At 39.0% G+C, this 20,267-nt stretch overlaps 2 protein-coding genes across 2 annotated transcripts in view; one reads left to right on the forward strand and one right to left on the reverse strand.

Moving 5' to 3' along the window:
• Nucleotides 1-571, forward strand: part of COL9A1 (collagen type IX alpha 1 chain) — a 93,415-nt gene extending 92,844 nt beyond the window's left edge. Inside the window, exon 38 of the mRNA XM_057739581.1 lies at nucleotides 384-571. Coding sequence (XP_057595564.1) covers nucleotides 384-571 — 188 coding nt within the window. The remainder of the gene's footprint in view (nucleotides 1-383) is intronic.
• Nucleotides 572-9,741: 9,170 nt separating this feature from the next.
• The window catches only part of COL19A1 (collagen type XIX alpha 1 chain), a 375,262-nt gene continuing 364,736 nt past the window's right edge, over nucleotides 9,742-20,267 (reverse strand). Inside the window, exons 49-50 of the mRNA XM_057737773.1 lie at nucleotides 10,047-10,124; nucleotides 9,742-9,869 (exon numbers count right to left, since the gene is read on the reverse strand). Coding sequence (XP_057593756.1) covers nucleotides 9,742-9,869; nucleotides 10,047-10,124 — 206 coding nt within the window. The remainder of the gene's footprint in view (nucleotides 9,870-10,046; nucleotides 10,125-20,267) is intronic.

The raw sequence follows: 20,267 nt of genomic DNA on the forward strand, positions 1-20,267 counted from the left end.
CCAAAATATTATAATTTCGTCATGTAATAAGTACAGAGGTTATTAATGAATTATTACAGTTCATGCCAATTTAACATAGCCATGTTGCCGGGCTCAGTAGGTGTCTGTAGAGAGGCTGCAGTACTGGACAGTTCAGCTCCTCTGGTGGAAATGCGGATGAGAGATGTGAGGTCTCCTTACACTTTTAATACTGAAAAAACCCAACTGCAGTGCAGGCATTCTGTCATCATCATCATCTGCTTTCATCCTCCTCTATCATTTCCAAAAGCATGCATTAAGGCCCTCTGTACATGCTGCCTGGCAGTGGGGCGATCCTGTGTGTTCCACCAGTCTGCTGCCGCGAGGGGTCTCCTGCTCACATGTGAATTTTCTGTGTGTTTCAGGTGACCCAGGTCCTGCCAGCTACGGGAGGACTGGCCGGGACGGCGAGCGAGGCCCCCCAGGGGTGGCAGGCATCCCTGGCGTACCTGGCCCGCCCGGACCTCCTGGCCCTCCTGGTTTCTGCGAGCCAGCCTCCTGCACCATGCAGGCTGGTCTGCGGGCATTTAACAGCAAAGGTCCGGAGCAGTGAAAGGCTTAGTGCAGCATGGCTGTCTGCGTAAGCCATGCCTGGTGAAGAAGCTTGGAGGAGAAACATCGCCCCTCCCCCCCCACCCCCCCCAAGCCAGGGCACAGGTGACAGTGCATTCCCTTCAATGTTATTCTAGAAGTCCCACCTGACGATCAGGTTTAGAACAATGGTGCTATTCAATAAATCCTCTTTCCTTTCCTTTGGAGGGGAGCCACAGAGTTGTGGATCAAACACACAAACAAATAAAACCCCTCCCTTTACGTGAATCGACAGTCCTGTCCCCAGGATCTTGAACTTTCGTGTGCTATCTGTGTGTGGTATGTCATGGGCCACTGTGGCAATAAACAAAAACAGCTGTTTGGTTTACCTCAGTTGCAGTAGTTATTTTCATTTTTTATTGAGAGCTTGTTCTCAGATGATAGTTGCAGCTCTATGAGGATCGCCAGGCTGGTTATGAAGAAACCCCACTACCGTCAATAGAATGGTGCTCAAAATCCCCATCACTGTACTCTCAGGAGCAGAAGGGATGTTGTGCCACTAGGAGTGTTTTCCTTACGGCATGTGGGGGTTCTCAGTATCAGCTTGAATTTTTGTTGAACTGTACTGTATCCTAAACCCGTAAATATTCTGGGCTCTTCTATGTGAAAAGCAAAGAAGGAATCTGAATATCCTGACATTCGTAAGTTTTATTGATGAGATTATTTATTTTAAAGGTTTGAGGTCATGTCTCTGGTTGTACCAAAGAAGCAATAAATATGGTTTCTTGATCTCTTGCATGTTTTCTTATAGTCATGTTCAATGAAAAGAAGTCACTAAGATTATTTAGATACATAATGCTTTTTTCAGTTACTGGCATTTCTGTAGGCCTATGTTTATAATGTTAGTGCTTTGTTCTACAGAGAAATTAAAGCCCTTACTGTTCCCTGGAGGGTGTTGCCTTGTGACAGAGTTTTTTGTATGTATGTGTGTGGTGGGAGTTGGAGGGTGGGGGTTTGGAGGAGATGGGGAGGGCTGCATGGACCTTTTTGAAATGAAATAAAAGCTATGAACCTATACCCCAGAAAAATGCACAAACGCATATGCACAAATTGGCTTGCATGCTACGTCAGAGATTTCACAGGCCCCCTGAGTCCCGTCTTGCTCTAGGATTCTAGGAGAGGAACCACTGCCTTCATTTCGGTGGTACCTTAGTGCCCTCCTATTTCACTGATGCAAAAATGGTTAATGTTTTGCCATTTTTCTTATAATGGCAGCTCAGCCAAAGCACTGTATTCTTATCAAGAAGACAGGTATTGCCTGACCACTCAAGCATTTCGTTATTATTTACATAATCACATTGGCCTGCTGTTTTATCAGCATCTGTATGAACTATCGATCAGACTCTCTATATTCATTTTATGTCACAGTGCATATGACTTTGTCCCAGGCTATAGCACAGTGCTCTGAACAGCCAATATCTTTTTAGTTTATGGAACTCAATTCTCTCAAGTCAGGGGAAGTGAGCCCTAATAGGATTTTTGATGCCATTTTGTTCCCCTCAGATGTACTTACTCTACATTTACAAATTTTAGCCTGATTCGTTTGGTGACATCAATCGTCATGTAATCTGTACTTGGGTTTCTTTAAAACTGCTCTCAGCATCTAGTTCTGTGCCTCTGGTATGGATCGTGTGTAAGGGGAGTAATTCCAACTTGGCTGCATAGATCAGGGCCATTTACACGCTGGGAAGGATGGTCTTCCTTCTTGTGGAAGAGAGAATCTTGGGAAACAGAGACATCTGTTCTAACTACTTAAAATGATCCTCATATGAAGGGCAAACCTTTTCAGGGGTGGTGGCATATAATCAAATAAATGCAAAGAAATGGCCTTGTCTTTTCACCAAGGTGGTTTTATTTGAACTGGAGTGACATGGTCAAACACAACAAAAGAAACTTTAGATAGCCAAATAAATGTTTCTCAGTTCTATAATAGATTTACAAGAAAATTAAAAAAAATAAAATTTCAAAGAAACGTTGAATCAACTGTTTCACAAACTCGATATACAAAAGCCTGTACGGCAAGCTCCCCAGATAACAGCAAGACTGGAAAAAACCACTTACAAAGAGATTGTGCAAAACAAGCACATCCCGCGTGGTGGAAACAGGCCATTGTTAAGTCCAGTTTGGCGAAATCTTTCACAGAAGTAGTAAATACTTGACTGAGAAATTGCAAAGAAAAGCATCCTGCAAACCCTCTCCATGAAAGAGAGTTGATAAATGCTGAATTAGACCAAATCTCTCTCTCTAGCAAAACAGAAATCTCCAAAACCTCTAGGATATTTTTCAAAGTTGGATGAAGTGTCACTTAGAATTGCTGAGAAGAGTGTGCGAATAATTACAGGTGGTTAGAAACGGGCGTGTCACTTACTCAAGGGCAAATGATTTATTTCCAGTCAGTGCTTTTATGGCATTGTGATCTGATTTTCATCCCAAAGATCTGACAGCTTGGTTAAGAACTATGGAAATCACTTCCCAGGGTGACTAAGCACATAAATTGCCCAGCATGGTTTGGGGTAATTGACTTTGTCTAGCAGGAGAGTATGAATGAGGAGTCAGTTTCATGATTGATTTGATTATTTATGGACATGTCATACTTCAAGCTGACTAAACGAATATTGCTATTTTTAAACATCATAAGTAAAATCTCATTTTCTTGCAACCTGAAATAAACTGAATGTAAATCTCTGCTGTAGAAGATCACCTCTGATTGTATTATTTAATGTTTTGGCTATTACAGCCTCTTTGATGTCTAACATATTTGAATTTAAAAATAGACCAATATAGGGGGAAGATCACTAGTAATATATAAAATCGCACCAAATATAAAAAAAATTGCTTTTAAACATTTTCTGGGAGCCCTGGCAAAAGGTGTGAAAAAGCAATATTAAGAAAAAAAAATGCCAGCTAGAAATCTTGCTGTTTACAAACAGGTAATGAACCTCAATTATTTAAAATATCTTTGTAGAAGAACACTTGTGCTCAATAAATATAGGTCAAGTCTCGTTTTTTTCCTAGAGTAAAATAGATACTTTTCAGTTGTGTGCTGAGTCTTTGTTAGTGAGCTTGTGATCTAGGACATGGCAGTGTGTTAATGCATATGGCCCAGTAAATATCAACTCAAAGTTGTTTACCATACAAATGTATGGCTATAAATACACATGCCCAGATGCTCTTTAAATGATTAACTAGAGGAAGTGTAATGTATTTGTTAGATCTGGATATCAGAAAGAGGATGCTGACTGGTCCCATTTTTAATTGTAATAGATGGGAATCTATGCTAACTTTCCCCTTAACTTGCCTTCACATCTTGCTCTTGACACCAAGTTTTCTAAGAACACCTAGAGAGAGAACAAATGAAGGAAACTGCCTCCAAGAAACTAACTTTCTTTTTAAGATTTATTTGAATTTGACCTCCAACATGAAAATTCTTGTGCGAAAAGACTTGAAAATATCCCTTAGAGGGCACATGGTTAATTTATATACGATGTCATAGGGGACCTGAGGATAAGGGTAGTTAATAAGTATGTAAACCATTTCCCAGGCTAAGCAGACATCTAAATCCACTGGCATGTTTTGATGTGATTCATCCCCATTAAGGAAATATGCTGTGTATTTAACCTTTCATTGCTTATTGGCCTGTCACTCATGATGGAAGAGCTTATATTTATGAGAAAAGTTAACTGTGACATTTCCTGTCTTGCTCAAGCCCACATGATTTAGTGAGGAGATCACTTTGCAGGACAAAAGTCACAAAGGCCTGACTACTCTCTGACTTTTGTTTCTGCTTTTAATTCTCATCTGAAATCATTAGACCAAGCTTTTTATGAGCTGCCTTGGAGATGGGCTATAAACTTAATTATTATGACCTAAGCATGGATTCATGTGACAAACAGAAGTGGAATTACCAGCACGTGTCGACACAAACCCTGCAACAGGCCCATCTGCAGGCTCCTCGGGCATCTGTGTGGCTCACGCGGGGCATGAGTGCGTCTGCAGCTGCCCTGAGGTTGAGATCCCCCAGAATGACCGAAAGGTGGGGCTTCAGCCGAAGAAGAGATGCTGTTAGCAACAGCACCTTAGAATTCCCTGATTTAGGGTCAGATCCTTTATTGCTGAGATAGGGGACAAGATCATCATGCATCATGAACATACAGGAATCAAGGCCTCAAAGCATTACAGCCGCGTGGGATTTAGCATAAAACGGGGGCCATTCCACGTAACATTGGTATGCTGAATTAAATCTTACACAGCTTGATGAGGTAAGATAGAGGACAAAGTGGGCCAAAACTGCACCCTAAATCTTATCTTAAAAATAAATAGTTATAACATATGCTATAAAACAATCTGAATTTAAATACATTCATACACTGAAAAAAATCCCTAAAATGTACTTTAAATAATACCGCAAAATAAAAAGTCATGTAATGAGCATCTTTACACCCACGTGCGTATAATTGCCAAGTGACACATACCCTTCCGATGAGCTCAGATCTTACTGAACTACCCCCAAGTTTAGTGAAATCATCTACTTTATTAGTGTTCTCTTTTGACAAATTCATGAAGCAAGTAGCTAACTCCTCGGGTTGTAACCTGTATCACTCACAACTGGCTCTGAACATGACATTTTTTCCATTTAGGTTTTCTTAGACTTAGCTTGGTTTTATAAACCTGCCTTCTCTGTGAGGTAAATTTTTGCTGTTCTGGGTCTGCTTCTCTGCTTGCACCTGTTCCTTCATTCAGTTTAACTAACTTGACCAGTTGCTCTGGCATGATTTTGTTGAGTGAAATGTTTGGGTTACAGCTCCAGCTGTACCACACAATAAAACTGAAGTTATCAATTTGTCTTCTTTCCTGAGACTTCTAGCTGTTAAACACATTTAATGTCATTAATGCTAACTTTACCAGACAACTAAGGAATAAATACAATTCAATGGGGGGGGGGGGGCGGTGCTTGGAAGTAATGGGCATAAAATTCACAAATTCAATTCTTGTCTGCGTCTCCCCCTCTGGGATGTCTGTGTAACCCGTGAGAGAGAGAGGAGGGTATAAAAGGGTGTCCAGTCCTTCACACTTGAGTATTGGGAAAGAACACTGGGGAAAATATGACAATCAACATGTGTATTTTAAGAAGGTGGACATGGACAAATGTGAAAAATAATGTAAAAATAAGAGCAGTGAATAAATCTGCAAAACTATTCTGTGACTTCATTGGAAAAAACTTAAGCATACAACTTAACCTGAAAATGCTCAATATCAGGATATTATTATCAGTGTTAGGAAAATTTAAATGGTGCTTTGAAAAATAGCATTCCTTATCTTGCTTTTGTAAATGTGATACAGTTCTAGAAAAATATAATTATACAAATCTAATTGTAAAATTTTAAGTACTTGGAACAATATGGAAATTTGGACATTGTCTAATTCTATAAATGGTCTATTTCTTGTGATAAGCTAAACTCTTTTTGTCAAAAGAGAATTTCTATCCTGTTTAAAAGGTAAGATGATTACTCAAGTGCTTTCATGTTAATCGCTAAAATATGAGGGTAGCATACAAACCAAAGTTACAAATAGTAAATTTGCAAGTTAACTAGGCCTATAAATCCACTGAATAAATAGAATTGAAACAGCCAACAAATCAAAGGTTATTGTGCCTGCTTCATAAAGATACTTAAAATGAGGAAAAATATAAATTAACAATAAATTATTTACAAAAGTAAAAAAGAAGTGCAAAAGCAAAGGTTCTGATTGAGCTGTCCACTAAACTGTTTCTAGCCTTGTAATTCTGCAAGTCTGATTATTTCTTCTGAGACAACTGCTTTAAACACCATCTTGTGGACAAAAGGAGGTATGTTACAGCTTCTCAACAGATGAGAAAGACTGCAGAAAAGCTAGAGCTTATTTAACTCCTAAAACATATTCATAAAAAATTATTTTATAATCCAAACATCAAATGACATCTTTTACAGATAACATATCTTAAGATAATAACTAAAGCTCTATAATAAAACTGATTAAGATTTTAAAGTTCCAACAATGTCATGAAACATAGAAATAAGCATATGGGAGTATCAATACTTTGAATCATTAATTAAGTTACTCTGATCAGGAGGTGAAAAATTTCAAACGTTAAGACTGGTTGTGTTTCTGTTACAGTTATGAAAAGGTGGTTAATGTCTTCAGTAGGAAGGAACAATGAACAAATTCATGAATTCTTCTTCCTTCTTTTTCTTTAGATCCCAAAGGCCATAAATATTAATTGAAGTCATATCTTGTTCTTTGCATAGAAGGATTTCTATCTGACAGAGTTAACTGATCTTGGTGTAGAACATTAGACTGGAATTCAAACATACTTATATAGGGCAAACGCAATTTTAATTTTTAATTGCTATCATGGCCTGTAATTATTTTGTATTTAAACACTTATGTTGTCTGGAGTCCAAACAAGAGATAATTCAGGGAATATGGTCATTATTCTTTCCTGATGTGGACATTACTGACATCTGGGTGAACGTAAACAAAGGTTTTGGAATGGAAAAAAATGATACAAGAGAATTGGCGACCACCAAGTTAGGGGAAAATTTCACACCCTACTTTGGGGTCTTAATTATCCACTTTCTTTTTGTTAAAAGAATCAGGCAACTTCCAAACCTCGGCTTTATTTGGTGTTAACTGGGTGCAGGCTTTCTTGCTGCTTCTGCCGGCATCTGGTGTACAGAGATGAGATGGTGGGTGCATGGGCAGCAGAGCAGAGGCTCGCTCCACGCGACACAGCCCGTTCCCTGGTGACGCCCAAGGTAGATTGAGTCAAACGTGTCGGTTGTTAAAAAAGAGCCTGAGTCATTGTGACAGCTCTACTTTGTAACATCCATCAACTCCTCAAACCACCTGAATACATCCAGATTCTTGAAACAGAAATAAACCAGCCCAGCATTAATGGAATTGGAAAAAGAAAGGTTCCTAAATATACCATTTGTAAGAAAGAACATGACATGTTCTCTGGAATTAAAATGAGCAGAATTTATAAAACAAGAAGGTGAACTGAGTCTTCTTATGTCTGTGAAGGGATCGACTCAAAGAAAACAAAAATACATTGATGACCATTAGCAAAAAAGTTCATGAAAACAATAAAATAGTAAAATAAATACTTCTGGATTAGCAAAGAGGCAAAAGGATAAGCAAACTTAATATGAAAAAATAATCTTTGAAAACATATAAAATGTTTAGGTTTATGACAAATTCAAGTAAATTAATGAGTGGCAGAGGAGTTGTAAGCTTTCAGAAAATTCAACAAAGTTCCACATATTAAAACCTCAAGATATACACATAGCACCAGATTTTAGATCTTTGTACATTTTGGGGGGGTGGGGATAAATGATCATTTTACTAAGAAAATGCATATGTATATTCTGATTGTGTAAGTGTAAAACACAGCACCATTGTGGGTATTGCACAGGAAAGAAAATGAAAAAGAAAATCAATTTAAAGTTAACGACACTTGAAATAAATAAAATGACTTTGGAAAAGGAAATAAATAAACTTGGAAGTGAAATATACAGCATCATTCAACATGAAATAACGAAAAGGTGGTGTGTACGCACAGCCACGTAGACAGTATCTGACCAGCAGTTCATCCATCTACAAAGAAAACCAGTTCAAACCCTGGATGCATTTGAACAAAGCCACCTTCATGTAGGCACGCTCCCCACAGGACCCTGCTCACAGCTTTTTCCAATCTGCCCTGATGGCCTTGGGATAGGATGTCTGCAGCAGGAGGGCTCTGGGTCCGTGCTCTCAGCATCCGTGGGACACACCACTTAGATTTCAGCTACGTCCTCATGCCCAGTGTCCTAGAAAATCCATTGTTTTCAACCAACAGTTTCTCAAAATAATGTAAAGCCAGGCAGTAAAAGAACCTTTTAGCCATTTGGCTGGAGATCATGTATTTTCATTCCTGGTCAGAGAACGTGGTGTGGGCAGCGCCTGTCCCCCAGAAGTGCATGGACTCTTTGGTCTTGGTGCTTGTTGCACGTTGGGTCTCATGGCTTTCCTTCACCACCCTGCACCTCTTGCTGCAGCTTCTGAGAAACATCACTCTTCTTCAGAGTGTCTGGTCTTCAGCTTGTCCATACGCATCTGCTGACACCACACGTGCATCTTCTAGGTCAAGGGGGCTTCTTTTCCAGTTGCTACAAGTCCCATCCTTTGTTCTGATAGCTGGTTCTTGAAGTCTGAGTGATGAGGTCAGAAGGATAACCGATACAGGGGCCCAAAGACCTTGCAAGAGTCTGTAAGCTTCGAGAGTACCAAAGACAGCTTGGTGCCTTCACCACCAGATACCTCTGAGGGAAAACAGGTTTCTGTTTCCCAAGTGGGAAACTCTGCGAAGGGACCACAGTGCTGGGCTTTGACTCCTTTCCTCCCTTCTTATGCAGGATGTGCTCATGCCGGTGGGATTGCTTTGAATGGAACTCACGGCACAGAATCAACAAAACCATTTCAGTAGCTGGCTGTGGCAGGATTTGGGGCTCCCTGATTAAACAGCCTCCTGGGTTCTCTTCCAAAATGTAAGTTATGAAGGGAAGGTCTTATTGCCTATCTGTTTCTCTGCATAAGTCAAATGGATACAGGATGGAATAAGAATTCTTAAGCTATAAAAAGTAGTCAAAAAACATTCAGCAGGAGCAATGCACTATATCAAAAAAGTTGATGAAATTTTTAGCAATTATAGTAAATTTAAACACCAAGAAAACTTTCAGATAAGTCTGAAACTTTAAAATTCAGAAGTCAAAGGCCAAATACAAGTTGATGAGATTACAAAACGTACATCACCATCAGTCTACTAAATCATAAGATGTCATTTCCTCTTGAAGAAGAACTAATGATACAATTTGCTTGCATATTTCATAGAAAACCCTGAATAAAAATCATAATACTGGTGAAGCAAGACATATGGAATGAATTTGGAAAAATTCTAAAAAGGCTAATATCGCCATTATAATTTTTGCTTTTAATGTCTGGCCTACACCGAAAAAAAAAGAAAAAGTCACCCACATATCATGAGGGTCTAACAGTATTTAGAAAGCTCCAACAGCAAGGATGGATGACCAGGAATCACATCTTCCTCAGGGGTGGTTATTTCCCTCCTGTCTGCTGACGGGCATGAGAGACAGGATACAGGCAGTCTTCCGGGTTACATCTTCCACTTGGTCCTGGGGGGCCCTGGGGCCCTGGGGCACCTGGTGAGCCTGGCAAGCCCGGAGCTAATGAAATAAAAGGCCCCACCAGAAAGCAGGTCAACATATGGCTCTTCCTCCCTCCCTCCAACCAATGTGGGTCATTCAATGTCACCTATAGTGATACCTAAGGGTCACAGGGGAGCAGGCATGGCTCCTATTTTGGGAGGTTTGCTCATGTTGTGAAGATAATATCACTATTACCTGAGGTCCCAGGAAGCCCTGGGCTCCCTGGAAGCCCAATTCCTGGTTCCCCTCTTTCTCCCTTCTGTCCTCGGTAGCCTAAGTGAGAGATATACAAAAAGAGAGACAAAAAAGTCAGCATGTTCTCTGGCAACAGACTGATATATTGATACATTCAGGAAATATTTTGAGGTACATATTGAAAATACACTCAGTGGAATATCTTCACACATTTGTGTCTGAAAACTATGTTACAGACATTCAACACAATCCTAGATCCTAGAGAGAACAGTGGCATGACCACTAAATCGATACACATTCAAATTTAAAATATCACCAGGATTTCTTTCATATAAGTGATTTTCATTTAACATATGTGAACAATAAGGAAAACTGTTTGTATGTAGGGTCATTTGAAAGCACCCTTCCAAATCTATATTTAAATATTTCTGCAGTAAAATAACCTTTACCACCTGAGGTATATTTACTAGTTCAACCCAGTTCCCACTATTACAGAGACCTTGTTAAGGTGACTCTCAGGTCATCTCAATGAGTGCTTAAGATCATAGGCTAAAAAAATGAGGAAGAAAGAAAAATAATTGAAGATTTATGAATTTCTGATTAACAAGAGGGTTAACAACACTGGAACACAATTGCAAATGAAGAACATATCTGCTAAAAACTACATATTTAAATTTAGTTCTCAGATTTTAATATAACGCAAAACATATCATTCCACACAGATTTTAGTGCATATGGTATCATAAAACAAGAAACAATAACTTGTGTATTTGTATAATAGGGTAACATTTACACATCTCCTGTCAAATGTAATAACTTATTTGTACAAATCTCTCAGTTTATTAGGTTAATAACAGCCTACTACTAATAGATAAAGGTGTTGTATTGCACAAAGCGCATGAGAGCTTTCTACTCTTAAATTTCCTAATAAGGTCCCAAGCTCATTCCTTATGATGGCTACCCAAAAGCCATAGGGTCTTATTTTATAATTTTTTCACAACAAAACTTTAGATAAGAATGCTAATAAGGCCAATAACAGCTTCCCCATTTTCTGGAATTAAGCTTTTCACCCCTTCAGGGTAGGCCTCTCTTGAAATTTGGAAAAGACTAAAAGGCTGGTCTATTTGCAAACAGACATGTGTTTTCATGGCCTGCAGGTGCAGGATGAAAGTTTGATATTAGTGTAGCTTATGTAGGAAAACAGAAATAAAACAGCAGCGTCCTAATCCAATGCATCTAGAAGTTCTTGTCATTGAAGAACTGTGCTTGCTGCAGTTTTTCAGGTGGCAGACTTTATTTCCATTTCAACTCCTGGAATTTACTTCTAAAGTTGTAAATCAGTGCATTTATATGCATACTGGAAAAGTGAGTTCAGAAAAAGAGTGTTACTGGCATTTGGGAGGGATAATTCTTCATGTGGGGCCTCACAAGCTGTTTGCAAGCCTTACACGTTGTCTGGCCTGCCTGGTTCTGGCCCGCTAATTGACCACTGCACCCTTCATCATTCTGACACACATACCTTCCATTTCCTAAGGCCCCTACTGCTAACAAATTTGAAAGGTCAAATCTATATCAGTCACATGAACTACTCTGTGGGCCACTGGATTACAAATAACAGATGGTTTCCTCCATTACAAACCAATAACAACTGAACTTATAAGTTCAAATGCAACAGCAATCATTCCCAATACTGCCCCTACAAAATTGATGGAGGATAGAACAGCTGGATCTGTCTTCTCCTACTAACTCCGCATCCACTCAGTGTGCTGGGCTCTTCCTAAAATGGATAAGGCTTTCAAGTATGGTACCTATTCTTGAGGATTTTCACAGATGTGAAAAATCAGCTGTGTTTGGAAAAGTTTAAAGTTCTTTCAGGGTTCCTCATCAAGATGGTGAACTAGAAAACCCTGAGCTCACATCTTCTCATGGACATGCCCAAACTACAACTACATATAAAAACAACCATTTCTGAGAATGACCTGAAGATATTAGCAGATCATATTTTCTACAACTGAGAATATAAAGAAAAGGCCAGATTAAGGTAGGTAGGAGGCACAGAGAAGTGGTCTAGTCAGAACCCACTCTCCTGGTGTTGTAGCCCACACGGGGAGAGTTATCACAACTGGGTACAAGGAAGCCTATGCCATGTCCTCCAGACTGGGGGACCTGCATGGGGAAGAGAAGTCCCCATAACATCTGGCTTTGAAAACCAGCAGGGCTTATGTCCAGGAGAGCCCAAGGGCTGTGGGAAACCAAGACTCCACTCTTCAAGGGCTCATGCACAAACATGCTTGCTCTGAGTCCAAGCACAGAGGCAGCAGCTTGAAAAGCACCTGCATTGTATGAGAAAGTGATTCACTGACTAATTTTAGAGCATGTGCCAGAGAGGCAGGATCTAGTGGAAACTTCTCTGAGGACAGAAGCACTGACAGTGCCACTTTTTCGCTCCTTCCACCTACTTGGCCTGGTGCTGGTGAACAGCATTCTGTCAGTGTCCATCTGCCTAGCTAACACTGCTCCCCACCCCAGCATGCCTCTGAGGAACCAGCCTGCTCAACCTGCCTGCCCCATCCAGCCCCTCCAAAGCAGCTCCTGCCCAGTGGGCAGCCCTGAATGGCACTGGTGCCTCCCAAAGCAGCTCCCACTCTTGGGGGCTGGCCCTGCATGCCAGTGTGTCTGTAACAGTCATAGCTGGGTCTTGCAGCCAGCCAGCTAGGGGCCAATCCTGCCCATGAGTGCACCCACAGCAATCATGACCCAACTGCAACGGGAGAGCACATGAAGCCCACACAGGGGATACCCCTAGAGCACCTGGCTCTGGTGACCAGGGGGAATTGTGCTGTTGGACCCCACAGGACACCTTTTACATAAGTCCACTCTTTCACACCAGGAGATATAGTTGATGTACCTAATACATAGAAACAAACAAAGAGAGTTAGGCAAAATGAAGAGATAAAGGAATATCTTCCAAATGAAAGAACAAGACAAAAGTTCAGAAAAAGAACTAAACAAAGTGGAGATAAGCAATTAACAAGATAAAGAGTTCAAAGCAATAGTCATAAAGATGTTCACCACACTTGGGAGAAGAATGGATGAATCCAGTGAGAACTTCAACAAAGAGACAAAAAAATATAAAAAAGGAACCAATCACAACTAAACTGAACATAACTGAAATGAAAAATACACTAGAGGGAATCAACAGCAGATTAGAGGATGTAGAAGAGTGGCTCAGTGATCTGGAAGACAGGGTAGTGAAAATCACCTAATTAGAGCAGAAAAAAAAAAAAGAATTAAAGACTGAGGATAGTTTAAGGGACCTCTGGGTCAACATCAAGCATACTAACATTTACATTTAGGGGTCCCAGAAGGCGAACAGAGAGAGAAAGGGCCAGGAAACCTATTTAAATAAACAATGGTTGAAAACTTCCCTAAATTGGTGAAGGAAACAGACCTCAAAGTCCAGGAAGCATAGAGAGTGCCAAAGATGAAGAACCTAAAGAGATCCATACAAAGACATATTATAATTAAAATACCTTAAGTTAAAGAATTTTAAAAGCAGCAAGAAAATAACAACTAGTTAAGTACAAGGGAACCCTCATAAGGCTATCAGCTGATAAAAGAAATGGATAAATTCCTGAAATGCACTCTTCCAAGACTGAATTAAGAAGAAATACTATTTGAATAGACCAATCACTATTAATGAACTTTAATCAGAAATCAAAAAACTCCCAACAAAGTCCAGGACTTCACAGGTGAGTTCTACCAAACATTTTATGAAGAGTTAACACTTATCCTTCTCAAACTTTTCCAAAATATTGAAGAGGAAGGAAAATTTTCCAACTCATTCTATGAGGCATTACCCTGATGCCAAAATGAGACAAGGATGCTACAAGAAAAGAAAATTACAGGCCAATATCCCCAATGAACACAGATGCAAAAATCCTCAACAAAATATTAGCAAACTGAATGTAACAAAATATTAAAAGGATTATGCACTGTGATCAAGTGGGATTTATCCCAGGGATACAAGGATAGTTCAATATCCTATGAATCAATCAATGTGATACAAATGAACAAAAACATGTCCATTTGTATGTTTGTATTTGTATGTTCATTTGTATGAATATTCAGAAACAGACTCATAGATATTGGGATCAAATTGCTGGTTGCCAGAGAGGAGGGGAGTGTGGGGTTGGGGAAAATAGATGAAAATGATTAAGAGCATCAAACTTCCAGTAATACAATAAATAACTCACAGGAATGTAATATACAGCATAGGAAATACAGTCAATGATATTGTGATAACTTTTTATGGTGACAGATGGCTATTAAACTTATCATGGTGATCAATTTGTAAAATATATAAAAGTTGAATCAGTATGTTGTATACCTGAAACTAATATTGATATAATATTGTGTCAACTACACTTCAATAAAATTAAAAAAAATTAAAACAAATAAAAAGTTCTTTCTCATAAAACTCTCCCAAGAGGAGAAGATGGGTCATGCTTCTCAGGACTTCTTTCACCCTAATGTGGTACCTTCTTATTCACCCCCAGCAGCATGGACAAATCGGGTCCTACAGTGGGGACCCCAGGTGGGAATGAAGGACAACAAGGAAAGTGCTCCTCTCAGTACACAGTGGGAAGGCAATAATCAGAAACCCACAGGATGGTTAAAATCTAAAACTGGAAATGCTTTTGAATTAAAAAAAATGTCAGCAATTACCCCTTTTGAAAATTCAGGAAAAATGGAAACAAGGAGACCCAACTTAGAATCAGACTGGCTTCTATTCTCACTGCAAGAAGATCAGGGTGCTGAAAGAGGGTCCACAAGTTTTCATTATCAGAATCTTGGTAGGAGTAGTACCTCCCCTTTTCAAGTTGGATTGTGTACTTCTCATATAGGCATACCTGGTTTCATAGTGCTTCACAGATACTAATTTTTTTTCCAAATTAAAGGTTTGTAGCAAACCTGTGTCGAGCAAGTCTATTGGTGCCATATTTCATTTTTTTCATGATTATTATCCTTGTTATGGTTCTATAAATGGAACAACGAAGCCTGGATGACAGCACATCTGTTTACAACATGGTTTACTGAATATTTTAAGCCCACTGCTGAGACCTCCTGCTCAGAAATAAAGATTTTTTACAAATGTTACAGCTTATTGACCATGTACCTGGTCACCCAAGAGGTCTGACAGAAATGTACAAGATTCATGTTGTTTTCATGCCTGCTCACACAACATCCATTCTGCAGCCCATGGATCAAGGAGTGATTTTGACTTTCAAGTCTTATTATTTAGGAAATACATTTTGTAAGGCTCTGGCAGCCATGGATAGCGATCATCTGATGGATCTGGGAAAAGTCTATTGAAACCTTCCAAAGAGGATTCACCATCTTAAATGCCAATAAGAACATTCATGATTCATGGGAAGAGGTCCAAAGATCAACATTAACAGGAGTTTGGAAGAAGCTGATTCCAGCCATTATGGATGACTTTGAGGGGTTCAAGACTTCAGTGGAGGAAGTCACTGCAGATGTGTTAGAAACAGCAAGGAATCTAGAATTAAGAGTGGAGCCTAAAGATGTGACTGAATTGCTGCAATCTCATGATAAAACTCGAATGGAAGAAGGGTTGTTTCTTACGGATGATCAAAGAAAGTGGTTTCTTGAGACAGAATTTACTCCTGGTGAAGATGCTGTGGAGATTGTTGAAATGACAACAAAGGATTTAGAATATGATATAAACTTAGTCAAAAAAGCAGCAGTAGGATTTGAGAGGACTGACTCTGACTTTGAAAGAAATTCTAGTGTGGGTAAAATGCTATCAAACAGCACTGCATGCTACAGAGAAATTGCCCATGAAAGGAAGAGTCAATTGGTGCAGCAAACTTCATCACTGTCTTATTTTAGGAAATTCCCATGGCCACCCCAGCCTTCAGCAGCCACCACTCTGATCAGTCAGCAGCCACCACTCTGATCAGTCAGCAGCCCTCAGCATCCAAGCAAGAGCCTCCACCAGCAAAAATATTATGACGTGCTGAAGGCTCAGATGATGGTTAGCAGTTTTGTAGCAATGAAGTCATTTTTTTGACAGTTTTCAATACTACTTGATGTCAATTTTACCCCTGAAAATTTGAAAAGCATACTCTTACTATATCCTGATCTCCAAATAACAGTTTTTGTTTTAAGCTCTTTATTGGAGTATAATTGCTTTACACTGTTGTGCCAGTTTCTGCTGTACAACAAAGGGAATCAGCTGTATTTATACATATATCCTTATATCCCCTCCCTCCTGCAAATCCCTCCAACCCTCCCTATCCCAGCCAAGTCACCACCCATCATCCAGTTGATCTCCCTGTGTTATGCAGCAACTTCCCACTAGCTATCTATTTTACAGTTGGTAATGTATATATGTCTATGCTGTTCTCTCACTTCATCCCAGCTTCCCCTTCAGCCCCCACCCCATTTCCTAAAGTCCGTTCTCTACATCTGCATCTTTATTCTTGCCCTGTCACTGGGTTCATCAGTACCATTTTTTTTAGATTCCATATATATGAGTTAGTATACGGTATTTGTTTTTCTCTTTCTGGCTTACTTCACTCTGTATGACAGATTCTGGGTCCATCCACCTCACTACAAATAACTCCATTTCATCCCTTTTTATGGCTGAGTAATATTCCATTGTATATATGTGCCACATCTTTATCTATTCATCTGTTGATGGGCATTTAGGTTGCTTCCATGTCCTGGCTATTGTAAATAGTGCTGCAATGAACATTGTGGTATATGTTTCTGGCAATAAAGTAATTTTTAATTTAAGTATATACATTATTTTTTAGACACAATGCTATTGCATGCTTAACAGAGTACAGAATAGTGTAGGCATAACTTCCCTATGCACTAAGAAACCAGAAAATTCACGTGACTTGCTTTACTGCAATGTCTGTTTCATGGCTATGGCCTGGAACCAACCCCACAGTATCTCTGAGGTGGGGCTGTAGTCTCATGTCAATTTCTTATTGCTCTCTACATGTCTCCTGCTAAGTGAGTGAAGTGGTGGAAAATTTACAAAACCCCTTTAAATTACTGTCCTTCCCTAAAGATAATAAGATAGTAAAGGACTCATTCTATAGTGCATGTTTCAGACCAAACTACTTCATTTCAAATGAAAATGGATTTCTTTCCTGAAAGACACTGAAAAATATGTCCCTTTTAGAAATTTCTGAAAAGCCACCATCAGACAGAACTTGAGTGGGCAGAACACAGCATTACGCTCAGGGCGTCCTTTCCATTTCCCTTTCTGTGCTGGGTTTCTCACTGCAGGCTTTCCTCAAACTTCGTCACGCTGTGTCAGGAAGAGGGCTAGTTCAGCCAACAGCATCTGAGGTTTCATGGTTACCAGGGTAACTGTATTTTCTTTTTTTATCGCCCTTCATGGAAAGGGTAACAGTTTTATATGCATGTTTTTTCCTTTCTTTTAAATTGAGAAAACTTTTAAATTGAGCAGAGCAAAACTTTGAAGTTACATGCATAACTGCATCTTCTGAGCACTTCATATCCACTTATCTACTGGATAAAACCCCTTCAATTTCTGTTGACTGTTGGCGAGGCACCACAAACCCACCAGCAGCCCTTTTCTACAGTAAGATTTCCTGGAGTCTTTAGACAGGATTATCAATACAGCATGACTATAGGCAAATATTTCTTAAAAACAAATCCCGTATTTCACAAGTTTTATTTTTTGGCTGTATTTCTGGCATATAACAAATACTGAAAGGAGATATCATGCAAAAGTTGAGGAGACACCTGAGTTATAATCAAAATACGCCTGTTTTCAGAACCCTCTGGTAAAATTAGTAAAATTTTACTAAAAAATTTTACTAAAAAAACAAAAGTCTTGTTAATTTTACTAAACATTGTTTTTAAAAGCATTGGAAATCATATGGGGAAGGCTTTCGAATTATATATACAATGCAATGTTACTCAGCCATAAAAAAGCATGAAATAATGCTATTTGCAACAACATGGACGGACCTGGACCTAGAGATGATTGTACTAAGTGAAGTAAGCCAGACAGAGAAAGACAAATTCCTTAGGATATCACTTATTTGTGGAACCTTAAAAAATGAACTTATTTATAAAACAGAAATAGACCCACAGACATAGAAAACAAACTTACGGTTACCAAAGGTGGGGGGGGGTGAGGGATAAATCAGGAGGTTGGGATGAACATACACACACTACTGCATGTAAGATAGATAACCAACAAGGACCTACTGCATAGCACAGGGAACTCTACTCAATATTCTGTGACAACCCATAATGGGAAAGAATTTGAAAAAGAATATATACATATATATAGATTTTTACATGTATATGTGTAAAACTGAACCACTTTGCTAAATACCTGAAACTAACACAAAGTTGTAAATCAACTATACTTCAATTTAAAAAAAGGAGAGAAAAAAACCCTCCAAAAAAAAAAAAAGATTTGCACACAAAGCCCTATCAGGAGTAGAAGTAGTGGATGAGATCTCCAAGGCAGCACAGCAGATAAAACCCATAGAAACCTTCTGTGGAAGGGAAGGTCAATGAGTGGTGAACAGAGTCTTGTTTCTAAAAGCTGCACTAACGCTGCTGACCTGGCACGGCCTCTGCCCAAGAGCCTTTCAGACGGGACTTCCCTGCACAGAAAGGAGCCTGAGACAGGGTTTTGTGTGGACAGGTGAATCTAGTTCCAGAAGTTTTCCTTGCTATCCTGACGGGCATTGCTCTTGTTTTCTTAGATGGCTACTGGGAGAAGCATCTGTTCAAGATTTTTCTCCTATTGGTGTTAACAGTCCTGGTTCTTCACATGGTTTGAGGCATCAGACATTTTCAGATGGGCTATCAAGGTCTTCCTTCCCGTCTTCTATACTCTGAATTCACAACAGACCCAACTAGCAGAAGATGACAATTAACCACACTCTACACAATGGTACGCACAGAAGACTACACCTGATTCTGCACATTTTCTTCCAACTCCCTGCCAAACCTCTCTGTGATCTAAGGGAAAGGCAGAAAAGACAGATAGAGAAAGGTAGGAAAGATAGGTAGTTTGGATAAACTAGAGTGATTCACTGCCGTTGTTTTACACTTTGCAAACTAAACCAGAAGCCTTTCAGTCTTGGTTGGAAGTTAGGATCCTACAAAACCCTGTGACTGGGGACAGTTGTGGCTCTTTCAGGGGAGGGAGATCACAGCAATCACCTGGGGGCCCTTCCTACAGAAAACAGAGAAGCCATAGGAAGGAAAGTGAACTAGTGAAAGGAAAATAATTCTCCGCATATACAGTATTTGGAGCTGAATTCCTATGTGATATTGGTGTTAACGTTCTCTTTTCTCCTTTATACAAGCTTTTGATTATTCCAAGGAGGACCCTTGAACTCCTCTGTGGTAACACACGAAAAGCAGTGTCTCTGGTCTTACCTGGATCTAATACCTCCTTGTCAGAGCTGTGAATCTTCTAAACCAGGGTCTACTTGGCCCCTCTGCTGATTGCCAATCACATTTCTAGAAAATGCTCTTGCCAGCGTAATTTAGCCAAGCTACATCTAAGATCACATCCCTTGTGAAGTTGGCATCAATGGAGCAAGTTTTTTGCCAGTTTAAGTCTCGCTTTGAAAATTTTAGAAATCATGTGAGAAATTTTTTTTTAATTCAGAAGTTACCATCCCACAACTTTTGTGGAAGAAGAAAAAGGATTCTAAAATTTCTCAAAAATATATTTTGGGCCCAAATCACCAGCTATAGTAGCAAGTCTTAAGACTTTTTCTTCAGTTTCAAGATACTAAGATTTTTGTTGTCTTCTTACACCAACGGTGAGGCATAAATAACTTGGAGTTCCCAGACAATAATGATAAATAAGTACATTATTGCTGTTATTATCATAACAAGTATTATTATTAAATACATTTAGATTAGTGGATAATTTATCAGTTTTAAATTTGAATGAATAATAGTTAAAAATCTATTTCTAGAATGTCAAATATTAACAAGATATCCTATATTAAATAGTTATATATGTATATGTAATATAAATTTATATAATTTATATTATATTATATATTATCTATAATCTAATATGTATTTTATGTGTTATAACAAATATATATTATACTATATGATATACACTATATTATATATTATATAATTTATATTATACCAAATATATAT

The sequence above is a fragment of the Hippopotamus amphibius genome, chromosome 6, assembly GCF_030028045.1.
Source record: "Hippopotamus amphibius kiboko isolate mHipAmp2 chromosome 6, mHipAmp2.hap2, whole genome shotgun sequence".
Lineage (NCBI taxonomy): Eukaryota > Metazoa > Chordata > Mammalia > Artiodactyla > Hippopotamidae > Hippopotamus > Hippopotamus amphibius.